The 17,539-nt window shown below is 67.0% G+C and overlaps 4 protein-coding genes across 4 annotated transcripts in view; 2 read left to right on the top strand and 2 right to left on the bottom strand.

The window, feature by feature from the left end:
- Window positions 1-6,041: 6,041 nt before the first annotated feature.
- Window positions 6,042-7,289, top strand: EMIHUDRAFT_439872 (hypothetical protein). Its single transcript, XM_005791759.1, has 4 exons — window positions 6,042-6,209; window positions 6,290-6,775; window positions 6,926-6,982; window positions 7,057-7,289. Exons 1-4 carry the CDS (start codon window positions 6,059-6,061, stop codon window positions 7,203-7,205), a joined length of 843 nt encoding a protein of 280 aa, XP_005791816.1. The 5' UTR covers window positions 6,042-6,058; the 3' UTR covers window positions 7,206-7,289.
- A 2,131-nt stretch (window positions 7,290-9,420) lies between these two features.
- Window positions 9,421-9,834, bottom strand: EMIHUDRAFT_312982 (hypothetical protein; the record flags this gene model as incomplete). Its single annotated transcript, XM_005791758.1, has 1 exon — window positions 9,421-9,834. The coding sequence occupies one exon, from the start codon at window positions 9,832-9,834 to the stop codon at window positions 9,421-9,423; it is 414 nt and encodes a 137-aa protein (XP_005791815.1).
- Window positions 9,835-9,984: 150 nt separating this feature from the next.
- Window positions 9,985-10,890, bottom strand: EMIHUDRAFT_69955 (hypothetical protein; the record flags this gene model as incomplete). Its single annotated transcript, XM_005791757.1, has 1 exon — window positions 9,985-10,890. A coding segment is annotated over one exon (906 nt), but the record flags the coding sequence as incomplete, so codon positions are not given.
- A 4,434-nt stretch (window positions 10,891-15,324) lies between these two features.
- EMIHUDRAFT_439870 (hypothetical protein) overlaps window positions 15,325-17,539 on the top strand; it is a 2,948-nt gene continuing 733 nt past the window's right edge. The window contains exons 1-7 of the mRNA XM_005791756.1: window positions 15,325-15,799; window positions 15,896-16,004; window positions 16,036-16,100; window positions 16,245-16,277; window positions 16,428-16,483; window positions 16,861-16,919; window positions 17,280-17,469. Of these exons, the coding sequence (XP_005791813.1) occupies window positions 15,361-15,799; window positions 15,896-16,004; window positions 16,036-16,100; window positions 16,245-16,277; window positions 16,428-16,483; window positions 16,861-16,919; window positions 17,280-17,469 (951 nt within the window). The 5' untranslated portion in view covers window positions 15,325-15,360. The remainder of the gene's footprint in view (window positions 15,800-15,895; window positions 16,005-16,035; window positions 16,101-16,244; window positions 16,278-16,427; window positions 16,484-16,860; window positions 16,920-17,279; window positions 17,470-17,539) is intronic.

The following is a 17,539-nucleotide window of genomic DNA, read 5'->3' as shown; positions in this document are numbered from 1 at the left end:
GTCAGCCCTCCCGCCCAGGAGGAGGGGCGGTAGAAGGAGAAGCGCACCTCGCCCTCGCCGCCCCTCCCCCGCCGAGCGAACGCCCGCACGCGCGGAGTGGCGGCGGCGAGGGCGGCGAGGGCGGCGGCGAGAGCGGCGGCGAGGGCGACGAGGGCGACGAGTGCCGGCGTGAGCGAGAGGCGCCGCGAGGAGAGGAGGCGGAAGGCGCCGGTCGGGGCGAACGGGAGCAGCGCGAGCGCGAGCGCGTCGGACGGCGCCCAAAAGGTTGTCTCGAAGGCGCCGTCGTCGGGGCCCGCCTGCGCACAGCTGCCGCTGTGAAGCGACGCCGTTCACACAATTCGCCACAGCCGCCGTCGGGCCCCGCCCAGAGGAAGGGGTAGTGCGATCTGCCGTCGGCGGCGCGCGCGCGCAGGTAGACGGTGACGTGGCTGGGGTAGTAGAGCCTACGTGCTGAAGACGCCAACCTCAGGGCGGGAGGACGGTATTGTGTGCAGCGTATTCAGAGCACCGCGTGAATACAACGGAGGCGAATACAGGGCACACAGCGGAATGCGGCCGAGTACAGCGGAGTGCGTGCCCTCTCGAGCGCTGGTTGGAAAACAAGACTGCGTGTTCCGCTTCTAGGTAGTCGGACCCCCCCCGCTCAAACCCGTCCCGCCCCCCCTTGCGCAAAAAGTCCGCCTCCGCCGCCTTGGCCTCGTGGAGCAGCGACGGCGGCGCCCACGCCGCCATGCCCCTCCACCTGTTCACGGCTGCCGCTGTGACGAGACGCCGTTCACACCCCGGCGGCGCCCACGCCGCCATGCCCCTCCACCTGTTCACGGCTGCCGCTGTGAAGAGACGCCGTTCACACCCCGGCGGCGCCCACGCCGCCATGCCCCTCCACCCGCTCGTGTTGCCTGGCCCGAAGAGGGCGAGCAGCGTGACCGCGTCCCCGCGCTCAAAGGACCACGCGTCGCAAGCGAGCTCGCCCACGCGCGGCATGGCAGACGGGCGCGGCCGCTGGCGGCACGGCTGGAAGCGCCGCTCCGCCGCCGCAGCGAGTCGCGCGTTGGAGGTGGCCGCGGCGGCGGTGGGCGGCAGCGTGCAGTCGCGGCCGCCGATTCCGAGCCACGAGCAAAACGGGGGCAGCGCGGGGAGGGCGAGCTGCGACGGGGTGCCTTCGCTTCGCATACGCCAGCCTCGGGGCGGCTGTGCGCGGTGTACTCAAGGGCACCGCGTGGATACGAGGGAGGCGAATGCAGGGAAGATCGCGGGCTACGGCCGAGTGCAGCTGAGTCTGTGTGTCCTCTCGGGCGCTGGTTGGGAGACAAGAGTGCGTACTCCGCTTCTAGGCGCGAGATATGGGGAGATATGGGGAGATGTGGGGAGATATGGGGAGATATGTGGAGATATGGGGAGGTACTCCGCTTCTAGGACGGCGAGCCGTTGAGAAGGAAGACACGCTGAAGAAAGGCCGGGTGCGTGTGCAGCATCGACGGCGCCTACGAACTCAGAAGAAGAAGACGAAGACCTAGAATGAGCTACAATGAAGGCCGGGGTGCGTGTGCAGCATGGGCGGCGGCGCCTCGCGCTCCCTGCCGGGGGGCAGCAGCGAGCCCGAAAAGGGGAGGCGGAAGGTGTAGTAGTAGAAGGAGTCCTCGGTGGCGGGCACCTGTAGTAGACGCCATCTCTCCCCATCTCTCCCCATCTCTCCCCATCTCTCCCCACACCTCCCCATATCTCACCATATCTCGCACCTGACATGCTGGACACGCGCAACTCCGCTGCCATTTAGTGTCACCGGTCCGGGCGGTGTGTCGGTCGAAGCCCCTCTGGTGATATGGGGAGATATGGGGAGATCCGGGCGGGTGTCGGTCGAAGTCCGCCGGTGATATGGGGAGATATGGGGAGATATGGGGAGGTCCGGGAGGGTGTCGGTGCCAGCCGGCCGGCTTGCCACGCGCGCGTGCTGGCCCCGCGGCGCGGTGATATGGGGAGATATGGGGAGATATGGGGAGATTGCCACGCGCGCGTGCTGGCCCCGCGGCGAGGAGTTGTGCTGCCGTCCCTCGCCCCTGAGTGTGTGTGCTGCGGGTGGGACGTGCGTGTCCGCATGCGGGCACCTGCAGCGTGGTGAACTTGGAGAGCAGCCCGGGGTGGAAGACCGACACGACGGAGTGCGCGTCCTATGGGGAGATATGGGGGAGATACGGGAGATGTGGGGAGATGTTCCGTGTCTAGAGACGAGGACGTCGAGCGGCTGCGAGATATGGGGAGATATGGGGGAGATACGGGAGATGTGGGGAGATATTCGCGCCTCGCAGCGGCCGGGGGACGTGCGTAGCGACAGCTGGACGTACCACCGCATTGGCGCCGACCCGCGCGGCCGGGCGTCATTGACCATGGCGCGCGCGTTCAGAGGCTCCTCGACGGTGAGGCGCATCGAGAAGACGCGCTGCAGCTGCTCGAAGTCGGCCGCACCAGCAAACATCGCCGCCCCTCCAGGGCAGCGCCGGCCGAGCAGGAGGCAGGCGCGCGTGTCGGTGGTGTGGTGCCGGCTGCCGCTGCTCTCGAGGTTGAGAAAGGCATGGTGGATGTGCAGCGGCGGCTGGCCGATCGGGCGCCCGGCCTCGTCCACCTGGCAGCCCAGTTGGAGCCCACAGTCCACGCACGGGGGAAGAGTTCAAGGCTGCTCGTTGTGTCTGTGCCGCTCCCGTGTGACAGTTCCCTCCGCCTTCTCTTGCACCCCACCCGTACCGCAGTGTGGCTGGTCAGACGGTGTCTCCGCCTCTCTAAGTAGTATGCCCTGCCCTGCCCTGCCCTGCCCTGCCGCACTACACTGCCCGCACACTGCCGCACAACTGGCCTGCCCGATCCCCTACCTGCCCCGGGTGTGAAACCCACACTGCCCACCCCTGCCCATCCCACACTGCCCAGCTGTGAATAACCGCCCGCTCGCGAGGTCTCGGAGAAACTTAGGGTATATCAAGGGAGCACCAGGGTGATGAGCGCGCCCCATATCTCCCCATATCTCCCCATATCTCGCACCAGGGTGATGAGCGCGCCCGTGGCGCAGACGGCGCCGTGTGCTGCGATCGGCTCACTGAGCCCCTGCGCGACGGCGAGATGGCCCGAGATCACCCGAGATGGCACGAGATCGCCCGAGATTGCACGAGGGATATGCCGAGATCACCGCAAAGTCGTCCCACCCGAGGAACCAAAAGTCGAACCCTCCGGTCGACTCCATCGGCCCGACACGGACTGTGTGCCACTCGCCGCCGCCGCCGCCGGTGTCGCTCTCCCCGCCCGCACTGCCGATGGCGAGCGAAGCGTCTGGCCCGGGCCCTGACGATCGCCCGTCTACTCCGTGCACTCCAAACGCAAAGCTGTCGTCGGCCTGCTCCGGATCGGGCGCGGCAGCGCTCGTGCACACGCCGGCTAGCAGCTCGCCGCGAGGAAGCACGCTCGCGCGCCGTGCGAGCGCCTCCGCGTCAGACCGTGGCGCCGGCGTGGTGCCCCGAAAGAGGTGGCGGTTCTCGGGCACTAGGTCGATCTCGGAGCCGTCCGGGATGAAGCCGGACGTTGTGTTCACCGTGTAGCGACCCTCTGCGCCGCGGAGCGAGGCAAAAGGCTGCCACTGCAGGCTGCACGCCGTCTCCTCGAGAGCGGCTCGCAACAGGGAGGCGTGCATGTGTGTGTTGTGTGTGCGTGTGGCAGCCTTCGCAGAGCCACACCGCGGCCTTCTGGCGCTGCGTGCATTCCCGGTAGATCTAAGACTTGCGGCTAAATAACACCGCCCCCGGCTTGACATGGTCCCACCCGTCGCGTCGGGCATCTTGTCGGCCGTCGGCACGGCATCCAGCGCGTCGTCACCACGCAGCCCGTCTGGTTCACCGGGCCTGAGTGCACAGTATCGAGCCAGCCAAGCTCCACCGCTAGCGCCTGGCAGGAAGCGCACTTCCCGCCGCCCGTATAGTACCCAACATGCCGGCCATGGAGCCGTCGAGGCTTAGGCAGTGATGTCGGCTCCATCCAGCAGACGGGCCGCGAGGGGTGTGCAAGTCCCAGAACGGTGCGCGCCGTGGAGGGCGCGGAAGAGCAATTGACATCTTAGGGGACCCCTAGCGCGCTGCGCGAGCCCTCGGGGAGATCCTGCGGCATGCAGGCCGAGTCTATCCAGACGCGCTCAATCTTCTGGCCGTCGGGCGAGTTGAGGAAGCCCTTGAGCGCCTTGAGCTGCTCGCCATCGGGGTCTGGGTGATCCGGCCGCATCCATCGGTGCGAGACCGCCAGGGTCGTCTCAATGTGGGTGCCCTTCACCACGTCGGCGTAGTCGAGCGACACTTTGACGAGCGGCTCATCGGCAGTGAACTTGTCACGGAGATCCTGGAAGAAAGGTAGGCTCTTGCCGGGGAACTGGCGCACGAAGTCGGCGCTCAGCATGAAGAACGTGCAACGTCGAGTACCATCCCCATCGGCAGATAGGGCTGCCATATTGTGAGCACGGCGTATGGCGCTCTGGCCGATCGATGAGCAAGGGCAATGTTCGTTTCATTCAGCGTTTTTATGTCCTTGAGCACTTGAGCACTGGATAGGGTCGATTCCGCATGGTACGGGACCCCTCGATCGTCTCGCCCACCCTCACTGGTGTGTTCATTGGGGGGGGTCATAACAAACACGGTACAGGATTGAGGTGCACGCTGCAGAAGCAGTGTCGTCCCCCCTCTCCCCGACGGCGATGGCGGTGTGACCGATCGAGCTACAAGAGGAGCTTGGTCAGCAGGATCCGGGGCTGGTCTGGCGCACTACCTCACTGGGCCTGAGACCGCCGAGACGCCCCCCATCACCGTCTCGGATTCATGTGGGATCGTTTATGTCCTTTATATTACGTTTACTTCTGACAAAACTCCATATCACAGCCACCAACATCTTGGTTTTGGAATATACAGTTCGGTACACTCAGAGCTGCGTACAGCATGCACGGGACGCGGGACGGCGTCACGGCACGCCACAGGAGCAGGTGTGTGGGAGCTGGCTGGGACGGCTGGGTCCTGGGACGTGTCCGCATCACGCCAGATGCCATGCGGGTGGGGGCGCGCGCGTTAAAAAACGATATTCGACATTCGTGCTTTTACTCGACATGCACCCAAGCAACAGCTGCTACATTTGCAGCTAGTAGTAGTACATACACACCATCATGCGGCATGCTCTCCCCCTCGACCCCTATATCGAATACAAGTTACAGCCCCCCTCCCCATTAAGTCTCTCATGACCACTAGTCCCCCTCAGACGACGAGTCGCTCTCGCCGCCGCGTGAGGGCCCGCCACTGTGCAGGATCCGCGCGATCCGCTCCAGCTCCTGGGGAGAGAGGGCGGCACCGGGGGAGAGGCGGACGGGGGGCCGCGGCGCGCTTCGCCGCACGGGCGTGGAGGCGGCCTCGCTCCCGCCCGCAGCCTCGTCCAGCGGGAAGGGCTCGGTGGCCGCGGGTGGTGCCCCTGTGGGCGCCGGCCCGCAAGGCGACGCGCCGCCAATCGGAGGGTCGAAGGCTGCCGCGGGCTGCGAGGCGGGGGCGGTAGCGGCAGCGGCGGCGGGAACGGCGGCGGGGCCCTCGCCACCAGCGCCCTCGCCCGCGGCGGTGTGCAGGACGGGGGGAGGGGCGGCGGGGGAGGGCGCCGGAGGGTCGAGAGGGGGGAAACGGGTCAGGCTCCGCATCACCGCGTCCAGCTCGCTCACGCAACCAGACAGCGACGCCAGCGAGAGCGGCGCTGCGGGCGCTAGCGCGAGCGCCTCAGGCGGCGCCTCACCGCCGCCCTCACCGCCGCCCTCACCGCCGCCCTCACCGCCGCCCTCACCGCCGCCCGGGTTACACCAATCCTCGCTACCCAACGCGGCCAAAGGATATCCACCTCGAGAACCTCGAGAGAGAGGGTGGTACTAGTAGCGTAGTAGGATGAGATTATGAAAAACGCCGGAATTCGGACGAGTACTCTCGCCTGCACAAATTCGATAAGTGGGACAACACAAAAAGAAAACGCTGGGCCCAGTCCGAGCTGTGCGGTTGAGGTCGCCCTCGCCATGATCGCCCTGGCGTCTAGCCTGATCGCGGTCGCGCTCCTCCATAGCAACACCGCCGCCTTCTGGCCGCTTGCAGCTTCGCGGAGCTCGAGCCGAGCCGAGGCGCGGTTGGCGCAGACGAAGAAGGCCACAAAAAGTAGAAAGAAGGCAGGCGCCGGCCGCGCTGGGCTCGCCTCGCCTCCCTCCCCACCAAACACAGCGAGGCTGATGCTGTCCTCCCTCCTGACTCAGGCGGCGGCGGTTTCGGCGCCTCCAAGCCCGCGCCCAGGCCGTCTGCACCGCCGCCGCTCGCGACGGTGAGCGAGAGCTTCCGGATCTCGGAGCACGCGCTTCCCTCGGGCGAGGGAGTCAACACGATGTTTATGGGCGCCTACCTGATCGAGGACGAGAGCGTGTGCGACGGCCTCGTCGCACTCTTCGAGAAGGACCCGGGTGCGCTGGCGCCCGGCGTCGTGGGCAGAGACGGGCGCGCGGTCATTGACCCGACCTCCAAAGAGTCGCTGGAGTACTCCTTCCAGCCAGACGACGCTCGGATCGAGTGGCGGAGGTACGTGACGGCGCTCCAGGCGTGCACGATGAAGTACACGGCGAGGTACCCGTACGCGGCCAACCACGTCTCGCCCTGGGGCCTCTCGTGCACGACCAACTACCAGTACTACCCGCCCGGGGGCGGGTATAAGATCTACCACACGGAGAGGAACGGCCGGATGGAGCCGGGTGCGTCGCGGCGCCTGGTGTCTCCATGCCGTCGGCCTGTGAGCGGTGTCTCTTCACACCTCCGGCTGTGAACAGGTGCGTCGCGGCGCCTGGTCTCTTCATGCCGTCGGCCTGTGGGCGGCGTCTCTTCACACCTCCGGCTGTGAACAGGTGCGTCGCGGCACCTGGTGTTCATGACGTACCTGAACGACGTGAGCGACGAGGGGGGCACGCAGTGGTGCCCGCCGGCCCGACACGTCCACTCACACGTCCATGACGCGTCCGAGACGTGTCTGCCGCAGGCACGCAGTTCTTCCACCAAAACGTGACGATACAGCCCAAGAAGGGCCTGACGCTCGTCTGGCCGTCCGACTGGACCTTCATGCACCGCGGCGTCTCGTCGCCGACGCAGGAGAAGCGCATCATGACGGGCTGGTTCAATTTTGCGTGAGGCGACGGGGGGGGCACAGGATCCGCGACCACGTTTGTGCATCACTGTGGCATGTAGTGATTAAAAATTTTGCTTTGACCCAAAGTACTGGACGCACAGTGCGGCTATACCCCCACGAAATTTCGAAATTCTTTTATACGATTGTGAATTTGACGCTGAGGGCGGTCGAGTGCACGGGGCTAAGTGCCTCTCGCCGCGGTCCTCGCAGGAGTCGCCGCGCCAGTCCCGTGCCCGCTATGTCCTGCGAGATTTCTGAAATTCTTTTGTAAACATCGGGTGGTCGAGTGCCTGTGAGAGAGATTTTTAGCAATACCAAACAACTCTAACACTCACACGTCATTTGGGGCCTGGAGCCCTGTTCACGCGCGCGCGAGACGTGCAGACAGGGTTGCCAGGTCAGTGAGAGCGAATGGCGCGGTTCACGCCTCGCACAACAGAGAGAGAGAGAGGTGCGCTCTCGTGCATGGTGGGACATAAAAGAAAGCGAGTACTTACTTGGGCGAGTAGGCCGTGCGGTCAACGCTAGCACTGCTTGGGTAGTAGTCTAAGTTCTGAGCCTCGCGGCTTAACGGGTCTAAGTGTGGCTAGCCACGCTGGAGTGCTTACGCGGTCTAAGATCAGCGGGAGCCTCTTACACCGGCTAAGTCGGCCATGGCACGCGATATACGGCGCTCGCGCCCAAATTTTCTTCGCCTGCGCGGCGGGCGATCGATCCTCCTCATGCTCAGCAATCGCCGCCTCAGCATCCTCCTCTTCCGATTCTCGTTGCTGCTTCATGAGCGCACTTCGGCGACATCTAGCCAAATAGTTCTCACAAATAGCCTCAAGCTCAAACAAACGCATGTCAGAGAAGCCTGTGTATGCTGGTCCTCTTTGAACGATCCGCGCGTGAGGTAGCATAGGGCCTTGTTGGCAGCAGCCAGCTTGTTGCGCTGCTTCGTTGCGATGAGCTGATTGGGATCGCAGAAGTGCATGCCAAGCACCGCCACGATCTTGAAGCAGAACACATCGCAACCGCATCGTCCGCACTGCCATCGGCATGCCGCGCCCGCCGCTTCGCCGCAGCCGCCTTAAGGCACGCATAGCGGCAGCACATGGTACGGTGCGCGTACTTGAGCAGGCGTTGCGCGCCGCAAGTAGCGCACTGGCCCTGGGAGACGGCGATATGGCGTCGTGCGCGGCATACGCTGGTCTGGACCGCGTCCAGGTATTTTTCGGGTACACCTTGTGACGGTGCCCTGGCAAAATCGTCCCGATTTCGATGCGCGATTTAGCTAAGTCCCAGAGCCGTTTACGCATGAGCGGGCCCCCTCACCAGCCTAGGGCTCGCGCTTCTGGCCCGAGGTGTCGCCGCTGCCTCCCGCGCCCTCCGGCGCCTGCTGCTACTGCCGGTCGGCCGGTCGGGTCCGCGCGACGGCTCCATCCTCGAGACGTAGCGGTCGCTGAGCGCTTTCTCGACCGCTACGTCTTCCAGTGCACCCACCCACCGCGACCCTCGAACCTGCGCTGCGCGGCGCAGTTGCTGCCGAGCGAGACGCCCCCGCCCGCGCAGGGGCGGCATCACCAGACGCTACCGCATGGCCGAGCAGCGAGCAGTGTGTGCCGCAGTGCCCGTCCAGGCCCTCTTGCAGCTGCCTCTATTGGGCGTAAACCGCGGATATAAGGGTCTATACGGAGGTGGGTGGCCTCTTAGAGGTATGGGAGCCGCTGGCACCGCGCTGGGCGCCGCGGATGCACGTACGAACGAACATTATGAAATCGGGACGATTTTGACCCAAAAATCACAAGGTGAAACCTGGACTTTTGCAGGTATTACCCGGGTTTTACCCGGAGTTGGCCTCGTGTCGTCTAAGTTCATGGCCCCCGGCCTTCCAGCGTCTAAGTCTGAGCCCGGCTCCGTGCGGGGGCTAAGTTGAGCGCTCGCTCGCTGCAGAGGCTAAGTGTAGAGCGACCCTCTAGCCCTACTACCCAACCATTACGCTAGCTACGCTGCCGCGCGCGACACTTTGCGCGCGTTTTGTTTTTTGTTCGAGTGTGCCGACGCTTTTTTCAGGACGCGAGACCCCACACCCCACACCCCACACGAAAACTTGTCTTCCCTGTGTTCCCGCGCACAAACTCAAGTGCAGGAGCCGGAGGGGGGGGGGTCGGGCAACGCAGACCCGGGCACCCTCCGTGAGCGTGCGGGCTGCCGCTGCGATGAAGTGTAAAGGCACTAAGCAGAGCCGCCGCGCCCCGCGCCCCGCCCGCCCCGCCCGCCCCGCCCGCCACGTCCACGCCCCCCTCTCCCCCCTCGCCTGCCGACCGCTGCCGTGACGCCCACGGGCTGAGCCTGGGGCACGGGGCGCGAGGGCGGCTGGTGGACAAACGTCGCCTGCTCCGCCACCAGCCGCCCAGTTGCGGCGATGGGCAGCGCCGGCTGGCGGCAGGCCGGGCAGTTGCTGTCGCGCTCCAGCACGCGCGGCGCACACGTCTCGCAGTACAGCGCGTGGCCGCACGCGAAACGGACCGAGCGCGGCGCGTCGTAGCAGAGGTCACACTGGCGCTCCTCGGCCCCAACCTTCTCCTCCACCTCCCCCGCCGCCTCGACTAGCGCCTCCAGCCGCGGCAGCGCCTCTGCGAGCGGCATCCGCCTCTTCTTCCTCACAAGAGCCAGCCCGACCACCAGCCGCGCCAACTCCTCGGCTTGCGCCGCCGACCAGCCCGCGTCGGCCGCCGCGATCGATCCCTCCGCCGTGTCGGGCTCCTCAAGCGCATCGTCGCACTCGTCGAGGAGGCCGACGGCGCCGCGGCCCGTCAAGGCGACGAGCAGCGTGATGCCGAGCGCATAGCCGTCGGTCAGCGCTGACGCCTGCCCGCTCTGCGAAATGATCGGGTCCATGTACCCAAGCTTACCGAAGAGGCGCTGCGTCGACAGGTGCGACACCTGCTTGCTGCTGCCGGCCGTCGCCTCTGCCGCGCGCGCGAGGCCCACGTCGGCGAGGTAGCCGTTGCCGCGCTCGTCGAGCAGGATGTTGCCCGCCGAGACGTCGCGGTGCAGGATCATCGGAGAGCGCGTGTGCAGGTAGTGCAGCGCGCTTGCGGCGTCGCGCAGCACGCGGAGCCGTGCGGCAGAGGAGAGCGGCGGAGGCGGCGTCTCGAAGCCGAGCATGCGGAGCCGCTCCAGCGCGGCTGGAGCGCGGTAGAGGCGGTCCTCGAGGCTGCCGCCGCGGCAGAGGGGGTAGACGAGGCACGCTCTCGCCGGCGCCAGGCAAGCGCCGAGCAGAGGGAGCAGGGACTGGTGGCACGCCGTGCTGAGCGTGCGCACCTCGCTCTGCAGCTCGGCGAGGCCTTGGGCGCCGACACCGACCAACGCCGTCTTGACGGCGAACCCGCAAGCGACGCGCGGGAGAGACGGCAGCGCGTCGGCGCGGTAGACGCGCCCGAAGCCTCCCTCGCCCACCTTGCGCGCCTCGGCAAAGCCGTCGGTCGCCGCGATGAGCTCGTCGAGAGGGACGGCAGCGGGCGGCGCGGCGGCGGTGGCGAGGGCGGCGACAGTCGCCGCCGCCGACGCTGCCGCAGCTGCCGCTGCCGCTGCCGCCGCCTCCGCTGCCGCCGCCTCTTGAGCCTCCGCCGCCGCCACGGCCGCCACTGCCGCCTCTACAGCCGCCGCCTCCGCCGCTGCCTCCGCCGCCTCCGCCCTCATCCTCGCCTCCTCCCTCTCCCTTGCCGCCTCCTCCCTCGCCCTCGCCTCTGCCTCCTCCCTTGCCCTCGCCTCTGCCTCCTCCCTTGCCCTCGCCTCCGCCTCCTCCCTTGCCCGCGACGCCGCCTCCGCCTCCTCCGCCGCCCGCGCCGCCTCATCCGCCTCCTCCGATGCCCGCGCCGCCCGCGCCGCCGCAGCTGCCTCAGCCGCCCGCGCCTCGTCCGCCGCCCGCGCCTCCTCCTCCGCCGCCCGCGCCGCCGCCTCCGCCTGCCTCGCCGCCGCCTTCTCCTCCTTCTGCCGCTGCCGCTTCAGCGCCCTGGCCTCGCGGACCTTTCGCTCCGCCAGCTCGTCGCGCAGCCGCCGCGCCGCCCGCAGCGCCTCCGAGCCGTCGGCGGCTTCGGTGTTTGCGTTGATCGCCGCCCTGAGCGCCTCGAGATCGGCGTCGCCTCGCTCGCACGCCTCAACCGCCTCGCGCAGCGCAGCCTCGGCAGCATCGCGCGCCTCCGCCGCCACCGCTGCCGCTCCCGCCTCGCGTGCGGCCGCCGCGACCTGTTCGGCTGATTCTGCGACCGCCGTCTCCCCCTCAGCCTCTGCTGTGCTCGACGTGTGCTCCTCGAGGGTGCGCACGCACTCGGCGTGGCCCTTCTCCTTGGCCCACTGCAGCGCCGTCTCGCCGCTCGCACTGCGCGCCGCATCATCTGCGCCCGCCCGCAGCAAGCGCCGCACGACGGTGAGGTGGTTGAATATGGCGGCGATCATCAGCGCGGTGCCACCGTTGCTGTTCTGCAAGTTGACATCAGCACCGTGCTGCAACAGCAGCTCGACCACCCGCTCGTGGCCGTAGCCGGCGGCGACCATCAGCGCGGTGACGCCGTCGCTGTCCTGCAGGTTGACCTCCGCGCCGTGCCGTGTCAGCAAGTCGACCACCCGCTCGTGGCCCGGGCCGGCGGCGGCCATCAGCGCGGTGCCGCCTTCGCCGTTCTGCAAGTTGATCTCCGCGCCGTGCCGAAACAGCAAATCGACCACCCGCTCGTGGCCTTCGCCGGCGGCGAGAATCAGCGCGGTGTAGCCGGCGCTGTTCAGCAGGTCGACCTCCGCGCCGTGCCGCAGCAGCAGCTCGACCACCCGCTCGTGGCCTTGGCTGGCGGCATTCATCAGCGCGGTGTCGCCGTTGCTGTCGTGCCGGTTGACCTCAGCGCCGCGCTGCAGCAGCAGCTCGACCAGCCGCTCGTGGCCATACACGGTGGCGCCCATCAGCAGCGTGAGGCCGCTCACGCCGCCTCTCTCGTACGTCGCGTCGGCCCGCCCGCCACTGTCAAGCCACGCCAGCACCGCCTCCTCCTCGCCTCGCTCAGCCGCTGCCACGACCGCATCGGGGACTGCCACGACACCGCTCGGCGCCCGCCCCGCCGCCACCGCTGGAGATGGCGTCTTCGCGACTCTCGATCCAGCCGAGGAAGCGCCGCCGGAGGAAGCGCCGCCCGCGCCTTCGCCGCCGGCTGCTGTCGCAGTGGGCCGTCCCGCCAGCATATCCTGGACGTGCTTCTTGAAAGCCTCGACGCACTCGGCGTGGCCCTGCTCCTTGGCCCACTGCAGCGCCGTTTTGCCGCTCGCAGTGCGCGCCGCGGTGTCTGCGCCCGCCCGCAGCAAGCGCCGCACGACGGCGGGGTGGTTGAAGCAAGCGGCGTTCATCAGCGCGGTGCCGCCGTCGCTGCTCTGCAAATTGAGCTCAGCGCCGCGCCGAATCAGCAAGTTGACCACCCGCTCGTGGCCTTGGTCGGCGGCGAGAATCAGCGCGGTGCCGCCTTCGCCGTTCTGCAGGTTGATCTCAGCGCCGTGCCGTATCAGCAAGTCGACCACCCGCTCGTGGCCTTTGAAGGCGGCGTCAATAAGCGCTGTGAAGCCGCCACTGTTCCGCAGGTTGATCTCCGCGCGGTGCCGAAGCAGCAACTCGACCACCCGCTCCTGGCCTCGGACGGCGGCGCTCATCAGCGCGGTGACGCCATTGCTGCTCTGCTTGTTGACCTCAGCGCCGCGCCGTATCAGCAACTCGACCACCCGCTCGTGGCCGTGGGCAGCGGCACCCATCAGCAGCGAGAGGCCGCTCACGCCGCCTTGCTCGTACGTCGCGTTGGCCCGTCCGCCACTGTTAAGCCACGCCAGCACCGCCTCCTCGTCGCCTCGCCCAGCCGCTGCCACGACCTCGTCGTAGACTGCCACGCCACCGCTCGGCTCCGCCGCCGCCAGCGACAGATTACCCGGCCGCACCCGCACGCTCTCGCCGCCGCCCTCGAGCGCCACCGCGTACCGGCCGCCCTCGAAGCTCCCCGCCACGCCCCACTGCCCGTTCAGCTCGGGGCGGGAAGAGAGCCCGCCGAGCACGACTCGCTGTCTGAGCAGCGGCGCGTCCACCGCTGCCGCTGCAGCTGCCGCGCCCGAGGAAGCGCCGCCCGCCCCTGCCCGGCCGTCTGCAGCCGCCGCCGCCTCCGACAAGACCTTGACGCACTCGGCGTGGCCCTTTTCCTTGGCCAGCTGCAGCGCCGTCTTGCCGTTAGTAGTGCGCGCCGCGTCTGCGCCCGCCCGCAGCAAGCGCTGCACGACGGCGGGGTGGTTGAGGAAGGCGGCGCCCATCAGCGCGGTGACGCCGTTGATCTGCAGGTCGACCTCCGCGCCGTGCCGAATCAGCAACTCGATCACCTGCTCGCAGCCGTTGTAGGCGGCGTGCAACAGCGCGGTGGCGCCGTTGCTGTCCTGCAGGTTGACCTTCGCGCCGCGCCGCAGCAGCAGCTCGACCACCCGCTCGTGGCCTTCCTGGGCGGCAGTCATCAGCGCGGCCCAGCCGTTACTGTCCTGCAGGTTGATCTCCGCGCCGCGCTGCAGCAGCAACTCGACCACCCGCTCTTGGCCGTAGCGGGCGGCGCCCATCAGCAGCGTGACGCCGCTCACGCCGCCACTCTCGCACGTCGCGTCGGCCCACCCGCCGCCCTCGAGCCACGCCAGCACCGCCTCCTCCTCGCCTCGCTCAGCCGCTAGCACGACCGCGTCAAAGCAGCTTTGGGAACCGGCACCCACCATCGTTTGGGTTCCGGCTCTTTTGCGTGGGTAGGGACCCCGGGTCCATACTTCTACACCAACCACAAGAACGAACCAAAAAAAAACCGCCAGTCTCCGTCCGTCGCGTGCGTGAGGTCGTTCCCACTAGTTTGCCTGTGCGTACAGCTACGGTGGCATCGGGCCACCGACAGTTGTCGCCGGGCGGCAGCGGCACGACGGACGACACCTGCAGCGGCGCGTCTCCTCCGTTGAGCGAGAGAGAGGCAGCGGCTCCGTTAGCACGGGCTCTGCAAAGTCCAAAGAGGTTGTCGTCGGTCGGCGCGTCGATGCTCGCGACCTGCAGCGGCTCCTGACCCCGCACCGTTCCATCAGCACACGGTCGAGTGCACCGTGGATCCGAGCAACGGCGTCGACTTCCCCTCCTAGCCAGGCGGGCGGCGGCGGCGCGAGGTTGCAGCGCACCTGACTTCTTTTGGGGGACTGGGAGCGGCGGGCTTCCGACCACTCTGTGACTGTTCTCGAGGCGCCTCTGGCACCGTGTCGCGCACCGAGCAGCCGACGGCGAGTGCTCGCCCGCCTTGCCCCCTACCCCTCCCCCGGGACGGGGCAGCGCCAGCGGCGCGTGTTGCACCCCCGGCTAGCTGCGAGTGCGGTGTTTACAGGGATTTCAAGGAGAGGTGTGGTGCTAGCCGTCGCCCACCCTCGGGCGTCTACCACTTCCTATCTCCTTTAACTTTCTAAAATTCTTTTATACGCATCGGTTATACGCATCGGGTGTCGAGTATGGCGACGCTGGGTTCCGGCTCCTACCCGGATAGGGGGTCTGTTGCACTGGCTGGCCCCTCCCTCCCAGATAGGTAGCACTTGGAGCACTTGGAGTGCAGTCATTAACCTCACATCCAGGGCCGGGGAGCTCAGAAGCGCACCCAGCGGGCCGGATGATTGGTGTCGGGTTACGGGCAAGGGAGCCCTAGCCCCGGGGGTGCGCGTTCGCAGGGCCATAACACGGGTCTCCGAGGGTTGGCTCCGTGTACCGGGTTTCCCCTAGCTTAACTGCAGAACGCCGCCCCTCTACTCGGAGCTAAAGAATACTCTCCGAGGGATAGTACCGCGCTCCGGGTTTCCCCTAGCAGCAGAACGCCCCCTCTACTCGGAGCTAGTGGACACGACACTAGCTACTGATACGAGAATACATACCGCCCGGTAGGTAGGTTGGTCTTGTTTGGCCCAAAAGGGCCCTGCAATAGGTAGGTACCCCCTATTTTCATCTTTTTTCGCTTCGCTGCGCGGCCTGGGGATAGGTAGGTAGGTAGGGCGTTTTGGCGCGAGTCAGTGGCACAGACCCCCTATCCGGTAGGAGCCGGAACCCAGCTCTCGGGTGAACCCTGTTGATGCACGGGTACATACACGGGTACATACATGAGCCTGCTCCTCCCGACGCTCGCCCTCGCCTCCCGCATCGCCAGCACGAGGCACGGCGCCATCGACGACCACGACGGGTACGACTGGCGCCGGTCGACGTCTGAGAATCATCGCAACCCGGCCGCACCGTTGCGTCATGAATTCGCCGCGTCACGTGCGCGGCTCGACTACTCGTGGCACGTTCACTACTCGCTGCGTCGCCAGGAGCAGCAGGACGCCATCATCCGGCGAATGCTCCGCGATGGCGCTGTTGGCGGTGCTGAGCATTCCACGCCGGCTGGCCGCGGCGTGCTGCAGGGGTTGCGGCAGGTGCTGTCGCGGTGGCAGCAGCAGAGGCGTGGCGCGGTCGGCGCGCCCGCGCAGCCGTGGGCCATTTTCACGGCAGGCTGTATGGGCGCCGGCAAGACACACGTAATGGAGCTGCTCGATGAGAACGGTGACGCTGCTCTCTACCGTCTGCTCTCCGCTCTCCTCTCTCCGCTCTTTGCTCTCTCTTCTCTCCGCTCTGCCCACTCCTGTCCCCTCCCCCCAGGCCTGCTTCCCCTCTCGTCCTTCGTGCGCATCGACGTGGACCGCATCCGCGCCGCGCTGCCAGAGACGCGCACCTACAAGCCGCTCCTCTGCGACCTCTTCCTGGACCTGTCCTGGACCTTTCCTGGAACCTTCCTGTAGGCGCACCTACGAGCGGCTCAACGCGCAGACGGCCGGACTGCTCACGCAGCTCGAGGCGCGCCTGGGTCGCAGGAGGCGCGGCAGGAAAGAACTACGCGGAGGCACGCGCGGCTTCTTTGTACCTGCATATAGGCGGGCTGCCTCGCAGACGCGTCCCAGTCTTGTGTTGCGTGCCCGTGGTCGCACGCGGCGCGAATTTCTTTTTCCAGGCGGGCTGCATCGCAGAGGTGGCCACAGAGGAGGCGTCTCTCCCACGCCAACGGCTGCGCGCCGTCGGCTTGTGGGCGGTGTCTCTTCACACCTCCGGCTGTGAACAGGTGCGTCGCGGCGCCTGGTCTCTTCATGCCGTCGGCCTGTGGGCGGCGTCTCTTCACACCTGCAGCTGTGAACAGGCCTTCCGCCGCGGGTTCCATGTCTGGGTCGACTCCTCCTTGCGAGACAGGCGGGCGTTAGTGAGAGAGTGGGCGAGAAGAGTAGCCGAGATCAGCCGAGGTTGGCGGAACGTCGCCGAGAGTCGCCGAGAGTAGCCGAGAGTAGCCGAGAGTAGCCGAGAGAGAGCCGAGAGAGGAGCCGAGAGAGGAGCCGCAGGGGAGCGAGTCGTCTATCTCGGCTCACACCTCGGCTCACATCTCGGCTCACACCTCGGCTCACCTCGGCTCACACCTCGGCTCCCCTCGGCTCACCTCGGCTCACCTCGGCTCACCTCGGCTCACCTCGGCTCACCTCGGCTCACCTCGCCTCCTCTGCGAGTCAGGCTCTGGTGGTCACGCGAGCTGTGAACAATACAGCTGTGAACAATACATACACACCTGCAGCTGTGAACAGGCTCTGGTGGTCACGCGAGCTGCGGCGGCTGCGCCGCGTCTACCCAGCCCACCGCCTAGGTAGGTAGGTAGGAAGGTGAAGAACAGCCAGGCTCGGACTGGACACATGCGCGGTCTGGGTGGACGCGGGACAGAAGACGACGGCACGCTGGAGCGACACACAGACACAAACAAGCTCACTAGACACACCGCCTCGGCATAGCACACACGCACACACACACACACACACACACACACACACACACACACACACACACACACACACACACACACACACACACACACACACACACACACACACACACACACACACACACACACACACACACACACACACACACACACACACACAGTGCACGTCACTGCGTCGTGGGCCAAAAAAAAGAAATGCGGTCACCCACCTGGGACGTCTTTCCACAGGCATCGTGCACGTCACCGCGTCGTGGGCGAGAGTGGTCGAGCGAGAGGCGAGGCGAGGCGCCGAGACGGGGAGGCGCATCCCGCCGCCGCTGCTGGCGCAGGTGTACGATCAGGTGCCGCGCGCCGTGGCCGCGCTGCGGCGGCACGTCGATCTTCACATCGAGGTGGACAACGACACCTCCCAGCCGCGGTGTGCCCCCCCCCCCTCCAGACACTGCTGTTGGATGGTGAGGCGAAGTCTGTGCTCTCCTCCCGCCCAC

The sequence above is a fragment of the Emiliania huxleyi genome (genome assembly GCF_000372725.1).
Source record: "Emiliania huxleyi CCMP1516 unplaced genomic scaffold EMIHUscaffold_110, whole genome shotgun sequence".
Lineage (NCBI taxonomy): Eukaryota > Haptophyta > Isochrysidales > Noelaerhabdaceae > Emiliania > Emiliania huxleyi.
This window is presented reverse-complemented; position numbering and strand designations above follow the sequence as displayed.